The sequence below is a fragment of the Rhipicephalus microplus genome, chromosome X (genome assembly GCF_043290135.1).
Source record: "Rhipicephalus microplus isolate Deutch F79 chromosome X, USDA_Rmic, whole genome shotgun sequence".
Classification (NCBI taxonomy): Eukaryota; Metazoa; Arthropoda; class Arachnida; order Ixodida; family Ixodidae; genus Rhipicephalus; species Rhipicephalus microplus.
The window spans coordinates 62,048,570-62,071,786 of record NC_134710.1 but is presented as its reverse complement, the minus strand read 5'-3'; the positions used below and the strand labels follow the sequence as shown (position 1 = coordinate 62,071,786).

General features: G+C 48.2%; 1 protein-coding gene across 6 annotated transcripts in view; it reads right to left on the bottom strand.

Moving 5' to 3' along the window:
* Positions 1 to 1,945: 1,945 nt before the first annotated feature.
* LOC119176101 (uncharacterized) overlaps positions 1,946 to 23,217 on the bottom strand; it is a 59,953-nt gene continuing 38,681 nt past the window's right edge. For all 6 annotated transcript variants that reach the window (XM_037427237.2, XM_075876946.1, XM_037427239.2 and 3 more), the window contains exon 3: positions 1,946 to 3,663. In XM_037427237.2, coding sequence (XP_037283134.2) covers positions 2,102 to 3,655 — 1,554 coding nt within the window. In that variant the 5' untranslated portion in view covers positions 3,656 to 3,663 and the 3' untranslated portion in view covers positions 1,946 to 2,101. The remainder of the gene's footprint in view (positions 3,664 to 23,217) is intronic.

Genomic DNA, 23,217 nt, shown 5'->3' with positions numbered 1-23,217 from the left:
CCCAATAAAAAATGGTGTAAGGCAGGGATACACGATCTCTCCAATGCCATTCACCATGTGTTTACAGGAGGCTTTCAGAGCCCTACACTGGGAAGAGTTAGGGATAAGAGTTAATGGAGAGTATCTTAGTAATCTGCGACTCGCTGATGACATTGCTTTGATGAGTACCTCATAGGACGAATTACAGCTTATGATTACTGTACTGGACACAGAAAGCAGAAGATCAAGCCTGAAAATATTCTGCATAAAACTCAAAAAAATGGGCAACAGCCTCGACAAAAACACCTCTTTGCGATAGGTGGAGAGACGCTGGAAGTTGTAAACGAATATGTTTAATTAGGACAAGTAGTAACCGCGAAGCGGGAGCATGAAAGTGACATGTGTAGAAGAATAAGGATAGGGTGGATCACACTCGGCAAGCACTCTCAAATCATGAATGCTAATCTGCCACTAACCCTCAAGAGGAAGAGATAAAGCAGCTGTATCTTGCTGGTACTTATCTACGGAGCAGGAACCTGGAGGCTTATAAAGAGGGTTCAGCTTAAACTGAAGACGACGCAGTGAGCGATGGAAAGGCAAATGATAGGCGGAACCTTAAATAAACACTAAAGTCAAATAACAATTTACGTCAGAGTGAAAGCTCCATTGATGACATCTAAAACGACAATATTATCAACAACAGCGGCCTACTTACCGAGAAATTAAGGACACAAGCGCCGCAGAAGGATATTTTCCAAATGTTCCCGATGACATCAGACAGACCGCCTACATTTCATCACTAGTAATCGATCCAACTGAACTAAATAAAGAGGCTTCCTTGCATCAAGAGACGCAATAAAAGGCTGCTTGTTCTTTTCTGTTTGATTGATCGAAAAAAGAACCATCGGACGTTATTATGGGAAATGGAACGAAAGGTTTGAAAACTCTACTTTCGCGTGGTTACACGGGACAGGGGGGGGGGGGGGGGAGTCATCTATTGGGGCGCAGTTAAAACGAAAGCGTCTGCAATCTCGAAGCCATTGTTGGGAAATTAATCACCGGTCGTTGTTGCTGCTATGGCTCCCGCTGCTTTCAGTCTGTGGCTACAAGCGCAGTAAAGCCGGACAACGTTGTGCACGGCTACAGTGACGAGAGTCGGTCAGGTTGGTCCGCTTTTGAGGCGGGTAATTTTAAGTGCGCTAACCCGATGCGGAGCACTAAAACGTAACTATTTCAAAAGAGGCCCTTCCTTGGCACAAAAGTAACACTACGAGGTTTCTGGACCGCCATTTCAACAATCGACGTCGACTTAATAGTTGACTTAAGTGTCCCTTTAAGAGACAAGAAGAGATCAGAGAGGGTGAGGGAACAAACCGGGCTTACGGATACTATAGTTGAAATCAACAAAAAGAAATGGACAATGCTCGGGCACATAGCACGTACGCAGAACAACCACTGGCCATTAAGGGTAACTGAATAGATTCCAGAGCACGCAAACGCACGAAGGGGAGACAGAAAGTTAGGTGGGCCGAAAAAAATTAAAAAGATTACGACAACGTGGCAGCAGAAAGCACAAGAGCGACTATATATATATATATATATATATATATATATATATATATATATATATATATATATATATATATATATATATATATATATAGTGAATAAGCACCAGCCCGCGAACCTAGGGCTACCGAGCACTTCCATTCTGCCGCACTTTTCCACTTTGCCGACATTCTTCAGTTTGCCAGCCACACGCACCGCAAGGCTAGTAGAAAAAATGCTGAAGTTTAGACACATAGGCACTCAGGCACCCCAACTACAAGAGCTCTGGGTCGGTTAGGAAAATGTTATATAAAGGCGTTGAACCTTCATGACTGAAGTTTGTACTTGTCACCATTTGTGATTTTACGTGTGTAATTAATCACCGCAAAAAGCTGAGATGAAAAACATGACTCGCGGGGACTATTCTAATATCACCACACTTTAATTTCCGCGACCATAGGTTGCATTTGGCAGTCTCGTGGGCGTATCAAACCAGGAGTCAACTAAACGTCCACTAGCTATTCATCGAAGGGCACAACAAAACTCCTTCATCGTCGGAAACGCACACGTAAAACTATATTTCAGTCTCCAGACACTTAACCCCTCCCATAAGAAGCTCTTGGGACGAGCTTAGCTGTCTCTGGCATTCCGCCTCGTCACTAGAAAATGTGTCGCTTTTGGAAGAAACACTGGCCGCCCAGTCAGCCATCAAAGGCTGTTTGTCCATCACAAGGGCGTCCTCCTTGGGCGTGTACAAGCGGAACTGCTGTCCACTCGTCGTCGGCTTCGGAAGTGGAGCAGGCGGCAGCCCCACTGTATTGCACCTGTGCAGGTCCTCGGGCCCAACTGGCTCCGCATACGATGTCAGCGACGTGTTGAGCGGCGTCTCGGAAGATGGCGCCGTGGTTCGGCTCGACTTGCCGTAGGAACTGGAACTGCTGTCCAGCAGAGTGAGCTTGGCGCTGCCGCCCTGCAGGAAAAAGTCTGGCACAGACTTATGCTGAAGCTTTTGTTTGCCGTCCTCCGACCCGTGGTCGTGCAGCGAACCTCGAGGCTTCTGGTCAGCTGGTTTCAGGCGAACGCGGCTGAGGTCGTCTTGGCTCTGCGACGACGAACCGGCTGGGGCCGCGCGCTGAACCATGCCTGGCAGCGCGATACCGGTCACCTTGCGCGGCACCGGAGGTTTCCTGGCCACCGTGTCCTCGCGCTGCCGCAGGTGGGCGATGCCCACGCGCACAGGCTCCTCGCTTAGAATGTTGTGGCAGCTGACGGCCAGCCGAGGCTCCATCTGCGGTGTTTCAGGACGGGTCGTTGCAGTGCGCTGCTGGGGAGCCCGCGTGGTAGAATCGAAAGACGATTCGTCGTCCAGGTCTGAAACAGACTTCGACGTCTGCTTGAACGCCGTCAACGGCACCTTTCCTCGTCCTTTGACGCTGGGCTTGCCCTTAGCATCCAGCACCCCAAAGACACCATCTTCGTCTTGAAAACCCAATGAGGCAAAGTCACCGACACTTGCCGGGGACTTGGGAAGCTTGCCATTTTTAGCCTTTGCCTTTCGGAGACTGTCTGGTTGCGAGCGATGGGCAAGAGGGATTTCTGCTACCTTGGGCGGCTCGGGGAACACAGCATCCTCACGAACGAGTTTTGACTTCGTTGTCCTCGGCGAGCTGGTCACGGGTTTCTGTAGCGCCTTTTTGGAGTTGGACGTGTCGATTGAAGCATTGTGAAAGAACTCGCCCTTCTCAAGCGCGACGTTCAACATTCCGTCACTGGGCCGCGAAGATGATGCCGAGCCAATCAGATCTTCTCGCGAGCTTACGGACGCCTCCTTGAAGTCGGTACTCAAGCTGCCCTTCACTCCGTTCGATGTTGGCGCGGTGAACTTCCGCTGAGCATCCTTGGAGGGCGGTGGCCTGCGTCTCGTGCAAACACAGGCGGACAACGACACAAAGACAATTCCGAGCACAATAGATGACCCGGACGCGATGGCCAGATAGAAGAGGATGTCGGGGTAGTTAACGATGAAGCCGCCCGCGACGGCACCGGCTATGATGAGCAGCATGCCAATCAGGTACAGCAGTATGACGCACACTCGCGAGCATCCTCGCTCCATGGCCGGCCTAGCCATAGTGGAACCTGAAACAAAACAGCGACATATGTTAGTTTAGATAGGCGTGCCTGCAAATTTTCATCGAAAGTGCAGTTTCTAGCATAATCGTGATCACGAAAACCCAACACACTGTACTTATTTCAACACAGGTGCTACAGCATCGATTACTTTTTCTAATCTATCTGACAACTAATAATCTATGCATCACGCTTCCTCAAGACCGAATAGAACACGAGAGTAACCACAACATGCAGACCTAACCTAATAATGGCTGTAGTGTACCATGGACAAAAACACCCCAAAGCCTAGTGTGTTGATTTTCATCACTTACGGTACCGATAACAGAGTTTTGTCCTTTGATAATATGTTTTGCACGAGTGAAGTAAATTTTCGGAAAGATATGCACAGTTGTACGTTCTATCTGCCTTACTTTAAATCCCGTTCATACTGTGTCTACTGACACGTTGTCCAATGTAGTACCACTCAAACACCGTTCCAATATTGGTTGATCAGAAGCGTGAATTACGTAAGCTTGCCCAGACTCCGCCCCCTTCACCCGCCAACTCTTCCCGAGATATTCTTGATAAATATTCTTAAATTTTCATCTCTTTTATTAAAAATATCGTTACTCGTTTTTAACTACTCATGACTCGTATTCGAAGGGTACTATATCGAAAGGCACCAAGAAGAGAACCGATTGCGCCAAATCTTACTTTTAAAGGGCCGTCCAACAAGTTAATTCTGGATTTATAGACTGACTCGGAATCACTCAGGCTCTCATTGAGCCGTGAGTCTGCGTATGAGAGAGTCCGGGTGAGTAATACTTTGGCGAGTCTAAGTCCGAGTGAGTCCGGCTCAAGAAAATTTTGGCAAACGAGTCCGAGTGAGTCCAAAGCGCTGGATTTCTTTCTTGAGTGAGTCTGAGTGAGTTCAACTTTTCTTGATGACCTATGGTAAGTAACAAGTGAACTACTGAAAGCTGTGCAATACTGCAATCACGTGAAAAGAAATCACCTTACATGAGTCATCCCACGATGGAGGAAATTAAGCACGCAAGCCATAAGCGAGACACGCTTTTAAAATTGCATCCAGAGATAGACCGGGCTGAGTCTTTTTACTCTCATTAAATATCATCAAACCACGATTATAAATGTGTTAAGAAACTACTACAGCCGCCCTCTTTAAGTGAAGTCTTCCTTCATGGTGCGCTGCAAAGTCGGAGGTTCGTTTTCAAAAGTTTCCTCCGCGAGAAGCAAGTTTTCGCCGAGAAGAAAAAGGAGCTCATAAAAGGGAGAAAACAGTGGCACAAGTGCTTGCTCAAATTTCGTGAGCAGTTTAAGAGTGCACTATTTTTTTCCCTTTCTCACATGACCGCAATACGGCTCTCCAGTACGCGAGAAATACGAGACTGCACGGCTCGCGCCATTTCTTTTTTGTCGCTCTACTTTCAAAAACGCGGTAAGCTGATTCTCGCGCATCACGGAATATTTCGGTCAGTCTCTTTCACAGAAAAGCACGTCTAACAAAAAAAAACGATGATGGGCATCCCAGGAGCGGCTGCCCTGCCAACCTGCATACGCGTATGACGCATGAACACGGCTCCAAAGTATGACACTTTCGCCGTTGTATTCTCATAGTTCTCCGCCATGGTAGCTAACCGTCATAACGTTTTACTACTGAAGACGTGGGTTCGATTTCCAGCCGGGTAAAAATGCAAAAGTGGCGTGCACGTTAAATTACTCTAGGCATCCAAAAACTTTGGGGCTCGCTAATTGACTGTGAAGCATACTATGTAATCATGTTGAACATACTGCTAACTTATAAGCATAAAACTCTATTATAAGTGAAATGCGCACGTTTAGCAAGCGCATTCGCTTTCCTAATTTCGTATATAATCAACGCCTTGTAGCAGTGGCGCAGCCAGGGGCTGGTACACAAGGCCCGTAGCCACTAACCCCACCCCCTTCCGGAATTTTTTTCACCATGTCGTACAGAGAGAAAAATTACTTTCAAGGGGGAGCTTCACTCCTCGCCACAATACCTAAAACAAAACCTTTTTGTCTACGCGTCTGTCTTGAAGGAACGCTTGTTTTTTTTTTTCAACAATTACGCAAAAACACGATATGCGGCGTGTTCTCTAACTGATGGGCGGACCGAATCACATATCCATGAAGTTAAAGTAGTCGAGCGGACTGCATCGAGACTGTGCAGTGACGGACAAACTTTTGCGAAATAGAGGTTCGTTCAAAAGCTGCCACAGAGACGGTATGCGACGTAGCTGGGGCGTCGAGGATACGCTGGATGATTATTCGGAGCATGCGCGTCCTATATTACCTAATTTACCTGCCTGTTCGCCGATTGGTTGGATGTAGGACGTGCATGCGCTTAGTGAGGGTCTAGCGTAGCTTCGACTACAGGTTGCCTCGATGCGCGCTTGGGACGCCTTGATGAGCGCGTTTCAAAGCACGCTATAGATTCGACACGCGGCAGCTTTCGAACGGCGATCCGGCATCTCACGAATTGGCCTACGACTGCACTTGCTTCGCCTGATCTAGTGAGAAAAAGCGCGCCAATCATGCACGACATTATCCAAGCGCAGGCTTCTATGTCGTCTGCATGCAAGCACATCCACGGCGGGTCCAGCATCATTGCAGAGTGACAACCACCACTTTCAAGAAGTAAAACGCGCGTGCCTGCACGTATCGGGTAAGGTACCGCGCGCGCATGTCGCATACACATTCAAGGTGATCTTGGCCAGCTCGTTCCAAACACGGAAGGTGTCGCCAGAACGTTGCACGCTTCATTCGACCACTCCAGGCAAATGTCTTCGATCTGTGTGCATGATTCCGCTTTCGGAATCACACATGGTCTAAAAGTAATCAATTAGGAAACCGAGATGCGCAAAGCGCACGCTGGCACAGCCCGCCCAACTATAGAAAACTCGTATGGAACGGGCTTGTCTATTTTTTTTTGTTGCTTATTTTAAACTTCTAGCCCTACGATTTTCACAAACCGGCGTGGCCAAAGCCTCCACAAAACGGCGCCAGCGATGCCGTGTATAACGAAGATGCGTAAAGTCGTTTCCAAGTCATTTTTCACTCGGATTCATTAAGCACTTCCGCGGTGAGCTCTGGCAGAAAGTTTCTCAATCCCGCCTATCGAAAAATATTTTCATAAGCCAGCCCATTACAGCGCAGCGTGATAGAAGAGCTAACAGGGAAAGTGGCGAGAGCGGCGGCGCCTAAAAGAGAGCTTCTTGTACTGTCGTCTCGGAGCAAATGACCGCAGCGTTTTCGGCTTTTTTTTTCTTTCTTTCGTTCCGCTCTTTAGATCCTCTTCCATCAATAAAGTGCGCTATAAGGGTGCGCACCGAGCCGCTTGAAGTCACAAGCAGCAATGACAAGCGAAACTTCGAATAGACATCATTTACTCCACCAGTTGCTGGCGACAGCTCCTGGAGGCTAAATGGTAGCCTATTTGCAAGCTGATCTGGTTCTCTGCATCAGTGACACGTTTTTTGCCGTACTTTACAATTCCTTTGTAGTTTCACGTTTGATGCGTCGCGAGATATGACCTCATGGAAGGCACCGCAGTCTTCAAACATCTAACTATATAGCACTTCCTGAACAACCTTCCCACACTATATAGCACGCCTTCGCATGAGCTGTGAAGCTAATGACTTATTACCTTACGAGTCACAAGAACTAGCTTAGTCATTGCAGACATTTCTGTAGTGTTTCCAATCTACACCGCACTTTTGCTTACTGCACGCTTGCACTATACAGTTACTGAGCAGCTGCGTAATATAGGCCATGCCGACATGAATACTCTGCAAAAAAACAAGTAGAAAATGCCAGAGCTTAAGAAAAAATACCGGTAACACCATTGTTTACCGTTCTACAAGGTCGTCTTCGTGAAGTTGGTCTTTGTATTTATTATACCTTTGGAACTATATAAGGCCCCAAAATCTCCAGCCGATTTTTAATGTTGCGCCACACAGTGCTTCAACATGGTATTAAGCAAACGAACACTGAATTAATGCAGTAATAGAACCAATCTTCAAGACGACATGTGCCCAAATTATTTTTCGAGCCTTTGCACCGCGGGACAAAAAAAAAGTGTCCACGAAATAGGTCCGCTTTTTTAGAGAAGCAAAAGTGTTAACCAACCACATATCCGAATCTCGTGTGCACTGAAAAATACTTCCTATAGCGCCGGAGTTGCGGCTCCGTTCATCGTCACTTGCGGCCCTTCAATTTGTCAGCCAATATACGCGTCTGTTTGCAATGCGGAACTATGGCGACATCCTACGGGATGTCGTCATAGTCCCGAAATGGGTAGCGATTGTATAAATTGCAGCACTGTTGCGACTTCTCTATGGGTCCGGGCCAATAAACAGGCTGTTCCGGCCGCCTGTGGCGGGAAGGGAGGGATGAGTCCTTTGTATGCGCACCAATTTTGCGTGCCTCCGCTCATTGTTATGAAATCCTTTGGCGGAGCGCCTTCGACAGACTTGGCGTAATGAGCCATTCGCCTGGTAGCGCCGCCTCGCCTTTGTGCGATGCGAAGCTGTGCACGCCAGTAATGCTTTCATTGCGGCCGAAAACAATACGAAGTTCGCCTTTGTTACTGACAGATGGGCGGGAAAAGGCTGCGAAATTTCGAGCGCGATAGAACAACAATGGCAGCGAGGTTACTTCTCCCGGTTCTTTCGCTCTCTCTCTCTCTCTCTCTCTCTCTCAGGCTAGCTTTTTTTTTTTTTTAGCAATGACGCGATTCCATCCTTTTGGGCCACGGAAAAACAATGCAGGTTCCTCCGAGATGCGGGAACCTGAAAACTGGAGCAACGAATCAAACATGACTGTAATGAGATTTTTGTTTACTGTGCCCTAGAACTGTCAAAACAACTCAAAATGCATATAAATGCACTTTATTCGTCTGCAAGCTAAGTGGGCCCAGCGACTTCAATGCGATGTGAATCAATACTCTATCGAAGGCGGGAAATCTTCATCCGAAGGTGAGGTAAGCGTGTCTTTCAGGTAACGCGACAACTTGCGTATGTCAACACGAAGCGAAGAATACATACGTCATTTTTAAAACCGAAAGATCACAGCATGACACCGGCTATGATTCTTCGAAGGAGCAAGAAAAAACGTGGAAGTCCGGCATTGCTCTCCGTTTAAGGTCAACGTACGTTTGAGTGACGTACTACAATAGGGAACTTAATTTCCAATAATAAACCAAGAGTCTCATAGTGAAGACACATTAAGTGGCGACGAACTTATACTAGGCGCGTATGCAACCGGCCTCTTAAAATATCTATTTGTCTTCGCGACCCGAAAACTAACACAAGCAATCGTCACACGTGCGTCTCGTCACGCCCAAGCTCTGTTCGAAGGTCGACGGAAATCCGGCCAGGAATCACCAAGCTCCCAATAAACCGCCAATTTTATGGGCCGCGCCCGCGAGCATCTGACAACACTTCGTTGGAAGCTAGTTGCTCAGTCAGTGCCAGCTGCTTGCTCTCATTAGCGTCGTTAAGCGGCGTTCGAAACGAGTTCCAGAAAGCGCGAAGCAAAAAGAAAATTGCGCAGAAAGTGGGCCTCGAGTGAAGCCCGCGGCGGCCCCGGAACACTTTACAAATGACCCCCGGGTTCTGTTCTTCCCGCGCCAAAACCTAGTTTCGATTTGTTTTTCTTTTTCACCCTGCATTCCCCGCGCTCCGAGAGGGAAGCCCACCACCACACTGCCGGCCGGAGAAAGCAGCAGCCTTGAAACCAGCTCTAATGAGTGTGCCCAGACGGGATAATGTCTCTGTAACTGTGTGCGTCTTCCTCCGCAGCTTCTTAAACCCTGCACTGCTCGTTCCTAGCGTCCGCGCCAGGGAGAACTAACTGGAAATCGAATCTGCCGGAATAACAACGTCTCTTTGTTCTCCCAACAATCACGCGCTCGGGCAGAGAGAGAGAGAGAGAGAAAGAGTCCGAACCACCGAGTAGAGCAAAGTTCACGCCGCGCGGGCCCGGGCCTCTTAGGTAGAGGAGGGGGCGATGCGAGAAGAAGAAGCAGCATAAGTGGCCCTCGCGCAACGCCGGCGACGGTCCTGGTAATGAGCCGAATCAATAGCAGAAATCGCCGACGACGAAAGAGCCTTAACTGGCACCGGAGGGCAGGCACCAGTGGGCCTTCTACCGATTCGGCCGAAATTCAGCCGCCGAACGCTCGCGGATGCGTGCGCCCATGACCGCGAAATTGCGTAGACGACGGTCATTGTTGAGCAATCGCCGCCTCTGCTCGAAGCGAAACGGTGAGCCGCTTAATCGACGTCCCCGGTGTGGCCCCGATACGCGGCGCGAGACGGCGCCAGGACGCGCCACCTATTCGCTTCGCAGAACAATGTGCCTGCGGACAACATTTTCGGGAACAAGATGCACTAGTAGCTGCGCGCCATCGAGTGATAGCGACGAGAACGAGAAAAAAATATAAAAAAATGGAAGAGCGACGTAATTGTCCCTCAGTTATCACAGAATAAATCTTCCACTCAACCCGGCAAAATAAGGATCCATGACACGCATAGATCGAAACATTTTGGGGGGACGTGTATGTGGCACACGAAAGCTACCGGTCAACTAACGGCTAAAACATATTAGTCAGGCAACTCTCTGGAATGCATATTTACGGGGGAAAAAAAAAACATTGAATGAGAGCTCAAACAGTAACTATACGCATAAAGCGCATACATATAATCAGACCTGCTTCAAACCTATCTTATGCAAGCCATAATACGCATGATACCCGAGGAAGTATGGTACAAAACCAAGAAGTGCTCAAAGTGTTTTCCGCGATCAACAGAGCGAATACGTACACGTTGGTGCGTATATGCACCCGCAACATGTGGCAGATCATAGTACTACTGGCAAACAGTCAGCTAGACGTCACGAATCAAGTCAATACAATGGTCGTGATGCCACAGACGTCGGGCGAAGAAGTCAAGGGCGACGTATTGATTTTTATCAACATAAAGTGACTCTGGCGAATGGTACAGCAAAATCGGCGTATGAACCTCCGTTAACAGTGCACATAACAGGAAACAGTTTTAAAAGATATAGGCTTTTCCGGCTTATGCTTGCGCTTATTCTGTTTTTATAGTAATGTGCACAACAAGCACTGTACTATTTCATATCCACCACACGTTGGCGGCAGAGCGTCGCATTGGTGCTTCTTTCGTAATGGTGTACGCTACGCTTTTTGTGGAATGCAGGCTGTATGTTTACTATTTAGACGCCAGTACGCGAACAAAATACAACCACACCGACGGAGTCTGTTTTGAAAAACAAATGTCCCTTCTCAGTGCATCGCCTTCGCACGCTGAATACCACAGCCTAAAATAAATATGCTAATTTACTCGCATTTCTGCCGCACTTGACGCACAGGGCCAGGAAAATTTCGGCAACTATCGTCTGTTGCGGGAAACTTCCCGCGAGCGGGCAGTGTTTCCTTCAAAAGCACCGCCCTTTAGGTGTACAAGCGGGAGACTCCGGTGCTCACCATGCTAACAGGGAGTCCGACATTTCAAAGGCTACGAATGCCCTTTAGCTGTTGCACGGTTCTCAGCAAACACTCTGAGGCAAGTTCACCCGAAGAAAAGCCTGAAGCAGTGACAAGAGTACACGGGGTAAAAAAAATAAGAAGAAACGCAGCCATACCCCGTCGGCGGAACGAAGCAACGCGAGCAGGCCAGGGGAGGAAAAGCGTGCAAGAACAAAGAAGCGCTGACGTCGCGGCGGGGCAGACGCTGCCTCGCGGAAATCGAAGCTGAATCTATCCGAAGCGATCGAGATTCGAGCGGGTAGTTTGGCCATCTTTTATTCATGACGATTTCTCGGGACGAACCCGTAGCAGACACGCTGACCGATTCTGCGGTGAGAGGCGGCACCAGTGGGCTGGGGCGGTTTGTTGGTACGAGGACCACATCAAAGGGGGGCCCTGGGCCAGGTCTCCCTCTCGGCAAACAATTGAATGAGAGTTCGGAAGCAGCGTCCCCCCTCCCCCCCCTACTCTTTATCCCTTTCTATGCACTGCCTTTTCACCCCTACGCGGCGACTGAGAGCGAGAGCGTCCTTCGGGGTTCTCCCTTTCCAGCCGCGCCGCGGCTGCAGCCGTTCCGTACACGCGCAGGCACACCTGACACCGCACTGTTCAAGCTGGGGCTCAGCGGCAGTTTTTGTTTTCCTCGAACGCAAAAATATTGTACAATTCCAACGGTTACTATCTGTTCTGTACAATGCGTAGCCAGCATGACCCATACTTCTTCAAAGCGAAAGCCTTAAAAAAAGAAATTCAAGGATTTTCAAGGATTTGCGAAATACCAGCACTTTCAAGGACTTGAAAATGAACTTTTCTAATTCGAAGGTTTTCAAAGGCTTCAAGGACCCGCATGAACCCTGAACTTGTTGTGTAACTTCGTCATTCGATCTTTTGTGTTAATTTTATTGCGCCAGAAAAAAAATGGTTCCTAGCTATTCCTGCGCACTAGAACACACGACTGACTGATTTTTCGCGATATAAGGATTAAACCCGGAGGAAAGCAAGCATTCTCATGGCAACGGATGATAGGTTATGCAGCAGTGTTTCAGGTGACTTGAAAAAAACTTCCGAAGAATTACACGCGTGCTTCACAACAATGCAATCAACCCAGTATTGTGCACTGCCCTCTAGGGCAAAACCTTCCGTGGAAATGTCGAACAGCTCATCGTTCTGTTTCTACATACATGCAGAGGAGAAATTCCCAACACGGGGCTCAAATTCGCAGCTTTTCGGAGAACACTTTCCCGGAATTAAAAGGGCTGACATGGTTGCTGCTACCCTAACTTACCAGCGGCTCTGACAATGCGGTGTTTTGCCCTCTACCGACATACACATAAGGGTCGTCACGAGGAGATGGTGTTGGCGAAGCCCCACCCTCCTTGCCGACGTGTGTGTGTGAGCGTGCGTGCGTGTCGTTTCTTCATACTGAATGTAATGAAAGAGTCTCTTATACACCGATCACACTGGCGAATTTAGTATCATTTCGAGCGAATGCGCTTACGCCCCCAGAATGTCACATTGGCCACACGCTGCTACACGGCAAAGATTATGATGATGATGGTAATAATAATGACAATGCGTGAGGTTTAACGTCCCAAAACCATCATATGATTATAAGAGACGCCATAGTGGAGGGCTCCGGAAATTTCGACCACTTGGGGTTCTTGAACGTGTACCCAAATCTGAGCACACGGGCCGACAGAATTTTCGCCTCCATCGAAAATGCAGCCGCCGCAGGCAGGATTCAACCCCGCGACCTGCGGGTCAGTAGCCGAGTCGCTTAGCCACTAGACCACCGAGGCGGGGCACGAGAAAGGGAAGTAAACTTCGGAAATGATGGTAATAATGACGATGGGTACTTGAGATGCACAACAGATACTCAGTATTTATGGCAATATTTCGTAAGTAATAACTTGTTACAGCTATAAGGAGCCTTTAACATGAACTACGTACGAAACGTCGCACCGCTGCAATCATTGCACGGCGTGTGATGGGCATGTTGCGGCTGTACACAGCCTGAAAGTGAGAATATCAGCGTAATTTGTTGTTGCTGAATAGTATGTTTTAACGCGTAAGTACACGCCTAATAGCTAACACGATACTTACAAACCGCTACGAAGACGGCTTCGGTTAACTTATTTATTCTCGAGCCACTCCTACCAAGGCTCCGCCGGTTTGTAAGTATGGTGTTAGCTATTAGGCGTGTACTTACGCGCTATTAGGCGCGTAAGTACACGCCTAATAGCTAACACGATACTTACAAACCGCTACGAAGACGGCTTCGGTTAACTTATTTATTCTCGAGCCACTCCTACCAAGGCTCCGCCGCCACAAAGCGATTTCGGCGAACGCACTCACAGGCAAGTGTGCTCTGCTTTAATTTATTTATTCTCGAGCCACACCTACCAAGGCTTAGACACTCCGGCGCCACGAGTGTTTGGCGAACGCACTCACCGGCAAGTGTGCTTTGCAGCAAGTGTCACTATGCCTTCCCGTGTGACAGCGTGCAAATGACACTAGCGGTGAAGTGCACTCCTTCAAGGTGCTGTTAATTCACCCCCCCCCCCCCTTTTGTGACAGGGGCAGTAGCCGCTTATGAATTTGCCTAGTAACAACAACAGGGGTTCTACATCCCAAAACCACGATATAATGAGAGGTGCCGGAGTGGAGGCCTCCGGATATACTTCGACCATCTGCTATTCTTTAACGTGCACGGACATCGCACACTACACGGGCATCTGGAATTTCGCCTCCATCAAAATGCAACCGCCATGGTCGGGATCGAGCACACATCCTTCAGGTCGGCAGCCGAACACCAAAACCACTGCTCCACCGTTGCGGACTATGAACCATGGTCCAATACGAGTTAAATGCGAAAGTCATCTTGATCTTTTACTTCACGGAAGAGCTCGAAGCTCGCGAATAAGCCCCCGCATACATTCGGAAGGCATCGAGTCTGCCGGAACAAGTTGGCAAAAAAGAGTGTTGCACACTTGTCATCATGGCTACGAGGGGCGTCAGCTGACCCTTCCAAGTTTAAATGCACAGAAATACCCGATAACGAGAGGACGATCGCGACTACCCACTGTGGCTTCGTACGTGTAATCCATTCGGTCTACACTGGCAGCACGTGGCGTCTGCGTCGACTTTAATTTCTGCACATTTGCATAACAATTACTACAAAACAGTCAAAAGACTCTTATACCTCTCTTGGCTTTGCTTGCGGTTGTGTCTAGCAAAGCAACAAACAACGTTTAATTACCTGTTCTTCTTTTCATACAGTTAAGGTTGAACATTCAAGCCATCAGATAAGTATGGCATGACAATCTATTTCAATGGCGTCTTTTATTTCACGTCTCGCCTCTCTTCTGCCCCCCCCCCCCCCTCTTTTTCATCTTTGTTATCCTCTCCGCATTTGTAGTAGAGAGAGAATGAGCAAAGCTTACACAAAAGTATACGCTACTGTAGGGAAAAGCACTTGCTGCCTTGACGAAGACATGTCCATTTGTCGAAACTCAGAGTCCAGCGACATTCTCTGTTCAATGACTTCTCGTCGTTTCAAGGCTCCATCTTCCCCTGAACATCTGTTTTGCCTGGAGGTCATAAGACAGTCGCTCTTACACCACCCACCCTCCTCTCATCTTTCTCCGGCCTGTGCTCATTTACACACCACGAAGGAATATTGCGCTCACATCTCCAGCGTCATATCTAAAAATGGCATACGCAGGCCAAAGCGCAAAATATACACAGGAGCAACTCCCGAAGGTGTATAGACGAGCTATGATGAGAATGAATGGAAGGCATGCACTTCGGATTTTTGCTGAAGGCCAACATTTTCTTTTCTTGATGCTACTACCATCAACGCTGTTTCTATATACTGCGTCCTCCCCACTCATAGCACCCTTATTCACGAACTCTTTTTTCATTACTCCATACGGCGTTAGGGTTTTGTTCGGTTCGGGTGTCGACCTGCGAGCGTTCCTCCATAGAAGATACGACGACGAAACGATACAAGATGGAAGATTGATGAATGCAGAGGAGAGCAGCGATGAATGCATGAGGGCTTCGGCGACGTGTGGGCCACGCGTGTGACGCGAGATATCGCAGCGCCTAAAGAGCCTCTGTCAGGTATACCCGAGAAGTGCATTAAGGAGCCAGGAAAACACGCACACAAAATTGGCTTATTCACTGCTATAGTGGCGATCAGTCAGTCTTTTTTTTCTCTCTCCCTTAATCTCAAGCTTCAAGGACAGACAACTGCATGCTGCAACTTTCACCTTAATTTTTCAAGAAAGAAATATTTGATAACGGTTGCACTGTATACACTCGGCTCGACTAATAAGCAAAATGGCGAGGTATCATTAGACACACCACTTGGATAACTCTAGGACATTATAGAAAGTGAGACAGCTTTGAATGAAAATTCATTGCTCACGTTAATGAATATTTCTTTTTCACTCACACACATTGAAAGGTGTTAGGAAAACAAAGTGAGAGGCCCGAGTAAGGCTATAATCTGTTATGAAGTTCGCTGAATAACTAACTAGGAAGAGAAATGTGCGCTACCAGTAGGAGAACAGCCTGTAGTGGATTGAAGGCTAAGGAACAGAAGCATTAGTCAAGGCATTCGCGTAGATAATAAGGCTGGCCGTTTAGATCCTTTCTTTTAAGGAGCCGTTGAACGCACGACTCTTCTGAAGGGAGTTGACGTATTTCGTTAAGTAGAGATATACGCTTTAAAACAAAGCAAGGGCTTTCTTTTTCCCCTTAGAGCATACAGCCTTGATGTCAAAACACCCCTGAACAAACAAACATCATATACGTGCTTTAGTTAGCAGTAAATTGATGACAAAGTGCAAAATGGTGCATCCAAAGTGGACAATAGGACACCCACACCCACGAATGTCACATCGTTCTCCTACTCCAGTACTCAAGGCTCCTTTGTTACAACTAGCTCCTTCGTCAAAAGCGAAATGTCTAACAATAAAACTATGGACCATCTCTCCGAAGGGAACCCTGATGGGATGCGAAGCAGCCGCGGTGCGCACGGCGTAGATCCGGTTGAAGCAGGCGTCGACGCGGGTGCTGCAAGAATGGTTTGAAGCAAAGCTCGGTGTAGCGTTTACTCGAGTAAACGTTTACTTGAAACGCAATGACACGGGAGGCGGGACACGTTGAAGACGCTGGCGCTCGGCTTCCTTGGCTCGCGTCTCGTCGATGTTACCCGCGCGCCGTCTGTATTCTCGAATGCGATCGGTGTTCTTGACTCGCACCTCGTCGGAGTCGCTGATCTTCCACCGCCGACGCTTGCGTTGGGCTTTCCTGGCTCGCACCTCGTCGGTGTTGACGCCGCCATTTGCGAACGCGATCGGCTTCGCTAGCCCTCGCAACGCCGGCGACAGCGGGGGAATGCACGCGCACGCTCGCGAGAAGCATGCTGCGACGTGTCTCGCCCGTCGGCGCGATCGTGCGGCAAGGAGCGGCACGCTGTCCTTATTACACAGGCTAATCAAAGAGGTGCTTCGCATCTAATAGGAGTGGCGTAGCACATGCATCACAACTGCACAACCCTTGAGAGGGATTCCCTATTATTCTGGGTCATCTGGGAGGAAGAACTTCAGACCGCTGACAAGAGAACTATACTGGTGTTAACCCGCGCATTCAGTAACGCTCTTGGGCTTGAAATTGACTTGCCACCAACTCCAATGCAGCACAAACGCGTTTCAAACACGCTGAGTTGAAGGCGGCGGCAAGTCGTCATAATGTTCCTAAATACGCGGGTAAGTGTTTCACTTATCTTTTTTTCCGTCAAATGATAGGCCAAGTACTCGAGAGCGTAGAAAACGTACCGGTAAGCATGAGTTCACCCATAACAATAATCACAGCATCCTTTCAAAAGCTAGTTTCTGTTCCTACTGTACCCTGAAGCCACGACATGGTATGAGCAGCGCCACCAGGCAGTAGTATGTGTGTGTACTACACATAAGTTTTCCTGCCTTATCCTCGTCAGCACGTCGCTTCTTCGATCGCCTGCTTCGCCTGCCACGCGACGCGCCGCACGTTTGGCAACTGTCGAAGCAGGGGGGGGGGGGGGGGGGGCTCAACGTTTGGATGGCATCATTTTAGTGCTGGACAAATGGTGCGAATTCAGATGCGAGGTTGTTCGTGCCAACAGCTGCATTCGCGCGGGAGCGTGACAAGGAGCACCGCTAGTGAGCATCCGTCGCAGGTTTGTTTCGCCCTGGCATTTGTGGATATTGCCATTGCCGGTGACATGAAAAACATTGGATAAACTGTTTACGACGTGAAATAACTCATAATTGAATAAAGTGATGCTTCAAGTGTGCTATTTCTGCAAGGCAGCGTCCATTTCCGAACCACCAACGAGATATCGAGCCATGATAGCAGCTCATTTTGAAGGTAAACAAACAGTGGCACCAACCGTCTCGGCGAACCGATCACGTTTTTTTTCAACCACTACTCTTTAAACCGAGGCTGTCGAGAAAACCAGTTGCACGTGTAATAGCGTCATTTCAGTAAACAATTTGTTTATCATGTTGGCAAAAACAATCACTCTACAATGAGATCACGTTGGAAAACGAGCGGCGCTACCGAGAACGTCGGCTTTGCTATGCCTACGCTCGGAGTCTACAATGAATGTGGGGATGTGGCGATGTTTGTAGCTCGCAAAAGCGTAGCTTTGTAGGCAAAGTTACAGCGCCCACTAGAGGCCAAAACATGTAGGCTGAAACCTACGTTTACGGTAGCTTGGGTGGGGGCTTTACGTCCGTACCAAGTACCCATTCGTGAGATAAATATGACAGTGAAATTGCATTTCAAAGCCCATAGCAGTTAAACTCGGTTTCCAAGCGCTGAAATGTTCATGACACGAAATGCTCGAACGTAAGGGCATCTCCGAGTTTGATGCATCACATTCATATGAGTGCACTACAAGTAATAGTTGAATAAGCACGAATTCGGTGTTACAGCTCGTACTGCTTACAATAGTTCATTGGCTCACTATCTCATCCTCACTTCTGTCAGCTGTGCAAATTAATAAGCGAAGTTATTGCAAAAGATGGCATGCCTGACTCGGCCACCTGATCCCCAGATGTCCTTGAGCCAACGACATCGTATGCTGCAGCGAACGGCTAGCGCATGAACGCTACATGGCGTTACAACTTGCAAAAGCCCCAGTTATCGCTCACGTAACATGGACACGCAGCGAAAAGTCACGCAATGCGACGTCCCCACATTTCACGTCCCTCTATACTAAATTTTTGAGGCATTAACTATCAAGCTTATCAATTTGTTATTTTTGCATTCTAGCGTTCTATGAAACAGCTAGAAAAGGTACCTGCAGCTACCTTGTATTACAAATAAAGCCGTGACAACCGCATCTTTCCTATGAGACAGTCAAGTTCGCGTCAGCCGAGGTTCTAGTCAGCTTATGTTCTTGCTATTGCCAAAACAATTATGAGCAATGTAACAAAATGAAGTTCCTCAGTGAGTTGTTTGAGTGATCTCTCTATACTTTGTGTGGCTTCTGCAGCCGTCGACAAGTGTCTAAGCAAAGACCATTAACCCGATTGAACAAATATACACGACAAAATTTATACTGCATAAGTTGCAAATCATGACCTGCAATGATAATACTTGTTAGGAGTTTTACGAGCCAAAAACCCCAAAATGAACATTAGGTACGCCGTAGTCGGAACTCCGGATTCAATTCGACCACAGCAAGTTCTGCATGTGAAACAAAGAAGGACTCCCGTTTTTCGTTTTCGTTTTTTTTTTTTCCAGGAAACCAAAATAATACATTTAAGAATGTCTTCAGTGACAGCTGAAATGTCATGCCATTTAATATATATTTCCCCCTACATAAAAAAAAAAGGATTTTCTTTTAGACAAACACAGTACGAGATTCCTTGATAGAGCGAAGAAACTTAGGCCATTCTTGCTGTATAATGTGTGAGAAACTGCCTGAGTGACAGACTTGGTATATAGACCTCAAAAAGTACACTGCAGTGTGTGCGCGCGATTGATTAGTTGAGCCCTACTGCCTCCAGCTTTTGCACTGCGCTCTTCATTATGATGATGAGGCTGTTCGTTCCCACAAATGACGACTTCTTTGAAGGGCACAGCTTTCGGTATTTTTGATAATGAAGCAACAAATTACTGTAAGCGAAGGAAAAAGAAAAAATTCCAGCATGCGCGCTCAGTGGGAGAGGAAGTGGATCAAGCTGGAGCGAAGAAAAAAAACATTCAAGTGACAAGACAATAAATAGAAACTTCTGGTGGCCGCTATTTCTCGACTACTTTTCACAGCGAAACGTTGAATTGAAAAACAGAATCAAAAACGCAGCTGATGAGCGCATGGCCCGTTTCACAGAGAAAACTGCCCACGCATGGCAGCACACAATTCCGTAAACCGTGTACTCGTTTACGCCAATATCACGTGACTTACTCCTACTTGGAGTACAGTGGAGAACTCTTCAAAAAAACCGCCGAAGAACTCTTCAAACAGCCAAAGCTACAACAGCTACCTTATATAGACTTTTACTGCCGAAATTCATAGACTTTTTTTTTAACACTCTTTGGGTAACTGCTACAAGCACACTTGCAAGAAACTTCAAATTTCTTTATTCTAACACTGACGACAAATAAGAATTATGCCTGAAGCTTTTGTAATGCGTTGGACCATTCGACGACCTATTAGTTCGACGCCTGGCTGTTCATTTGGTGTTGTAAAACACTTTATTACTTATAAAAACGCGCTAAGCCCATTTGCGACGGAGTTTCAAGCACCGGTCTGGCTCTATGGTAGAACACTAGGGTGGCACGTAGAGGATTCGGGTTCGAATGCAATTGTGTCCTTGTTTTGCTTACTTGGGTTTTTCTTTTTTTTCTCATTTTGCACGATAGTGGTTACGGACACCGGCGGTGTACAACTACGGCACACGCGACCCTTCTTCTGGCCTCATAACAACTTTCGCTGTAAAAGTTCTCTGTAAGTTCTTTTATGCATGACAGCGCACACAAAAAAGAATAATAACACAGAATACGCAACGTGTGCTGCGTGTTTTTTTTTTTTTTTTGTATCCCCGACGTTTCTGATATTTTCACACTGTTACCTTTGCGACACCATGAGCTGAACACCGCACAAATAACATAACTATTCCCCGGGAAACAGAGGCATTTCTTCCTGCCTTATTCGAGGCCATTTAACCACCGCCAAAAAGACTGCAAAGACAGCGCTTTATTGCTTTAGCACCGGCATTCATACAGCGGAAGATTCTCACCTCTGAAGTATATGCATAAACTGTTACTCCTAACCGATGCATTTCAAATGAATTAATATTTACGCTGTCAGCTGGAGCTATCAGCTCGTTCACGAAAATAGTCCATCCGACACTTCTCGGCAGATGCATCCGCACGCGACAGGCATAATCCCACGCTAACACGGGAGCCTTGGCCCAAACGTTACACGAAGCAACTTCTCTATGCAAGCGCACATGCCGGCCACATATATCTCTCGTCCGTGACGGGAATATATTCAAGTGTATGCGTTGTAAACATTATTACAGCAAATTTCCAAGACGCTGTCATACTAGCATGCAAATGCCAGCACGTATTCGCCCACGGCGCCTTTCGAAAATATATGGCTCTCACTCAGAGTCATATATGCTGACAGGCGGCCGTCTGTTATAAAACCTGCGCGCAAGGCGGGAACATTATGGGCCGAGAGCGTTCTGCAACTTTGTAATGCTGCCTTCAAAATAGACAGTTCAATACTTTGTTTCTTGGTACTCACGCACTAACATACAGCGAAGGTGTTTGCGCCAGATGTTTTAGCGAGCGAAACGAATAACAAAAAAAATCAACAGCGTATCTGTCTGCATGGAGCAATGGTTCCGCACACATAAATCACGCACGACTTACGAGGAAACCACTAAATCCGCCAGGAGCACCTCCTCGTTTTCGACGCTGAAAGAAACGAAAAGACGGGTACACTTCTACATCTCCCATTAAATACACCGGTCAGAGCTATCACCGGTGTCCCTCGGGGTACACCCGATTTTCAGAAAGTCTACGAGAAATAGCGCAGAGCTCGACGAAAAGGCTCCCTTCTCGCTCACAGACGAACCCCACTCCCGGGATCGCATTGGGAAAGCGAAAAAACGAACAAACAAAATGTGGCCGGTTCGAACTGCGTATCCTCCACAAATCCAACAGCGTGGCGGCTCAAGCGCCATTTTTCGCGCGCTGGCTCCGGGTCCCCGCTCCAGTTCGCTGCAGTCGGCCACGCTAGCCGCGCCGCTGGGGAATCCGGGGCGGGTGAGCACGCACGTAGACCCGCCGGAGATCGCCGAAACACGGGCCAAATACGGCGTTCGGGGCTGCCCCCTCGCCGTCGGGAGAGTCTATAGCTGGCAGCTAGGAAGTCGAGCGGAACAAACGGGCTTACCGTGATGGCTGAGGACTATGTAAAGCGCCGACTCACGAGCGGCCAGAACCCGAAAGAAAGTGGACTCGAGGCACGCCGGCGCACGCGAGTCGATTTCAAACTGGGTGGCGTCACGAAGCACACCGCAGCGACCGGCATGCTGACGCGTAGGAGTCCTTTTTCCATTAACACTCTTTGGGTTATCAAAGAAAATGAAAACAGAATTGGGAGGGGGGGGGGGGGCTGGTTCCTAAGGGACACTGCCGGATTTCGCCCGAGCGCCCAGCGCGATGTCTTGATCGCGCAATGGACGCACAGGAACATGGTTAGCAACAGGAGGATGCTTCGCGCACTGCTAACTTCTATTGGTTGCTTACTAGCTGCCAAGAAATATAGCCGTGTATGCCAATTTTCTCGTTATTGAAAATATAAATCGTATATCTGTAAAGAGTACGATAAAATATTTTGAGCCCACCTTAAGTGGTTGTTGGCCGAAAATTCGCATTACTCCCACCCTTCCCCACACACCATTTTTTTTGCCAAAAAATATTAGGATATAAACGTGGTTCCTACACATAATGTTGTTGTGGACGTGCTACAGATAGAGAAAACAAATATTGATGTGTAACGTTTGCTTCACTACATCAAATAGCAAGACCTCGGTAACCTGGTGCTCACTCTGTGCAACGTCCAAGCAAATTATTTTGGCGTAGCAATAAGGCGAAACAAATCGGGATAGAGGTGCTCCACGCACCATGACGTGGCTTCGCTTGAAAAGGTCGCAGGGATCGCATATCCGCAAATGGGGCTAGAGAAGGCGCGCGAGATGGAAGGCCGGTGTGCAGGGATGAAAAGGCAAGCACGCGGTATCTGCCACCAACGCCCGATTCAAAACGCGTGCCCGCAGGAGCAATGTTTCTGGCACGCATCTTTGCAGCTGGATACGGTCGTCAAGTCCGCGATTATGCAAATGAGATGCTAATGAAAGACGAGCTCAATTAAGGCGCGATAGCCAAGTTCAGTCTGTCGACCGTCGGAGGCTGGCTGTTGCTGCAATACTAATCACCCTTGGCGCTCTCGCTCCTTCGGCTCATTACTGGGGGCTCGGATTCTCGCGGCGGGTCGAAAGTTGAATTGCGGTCGTTGCGTCCGACGCTCACCCACCGGTTCGCGGAAAGGAAAAGCGTCCGGCGCAGCCCGGGCAAGCAGAATCGACTTTCCCCCATTGATTCGTGCAGCTCGATTGCCACCGCAGTCGCCGGAAAAGCGGCGCCGGTTCTCGGAGGAGGACCCACTTGGGCAATTGGTAAATGAGGCCCGGAAGGAACGATCCCCGCCTGTACCTGCTATCCGAATGACTTCACGCCGTCGCAGGTAATTTGCTCGTCAATGAGCGCGAAAACGGTAAGGCTACCATTGAAGGGGCGCAGAACAGATGCCCTCTCCGGGGGCTGCGCCTCCAATGACAGCGATGATGTGTGTCGGCACCGGGCCGATGGGTTCGCGGTCATTTGCGGCCCCGCTGCCTCGGGCCGCGCGATCCGGG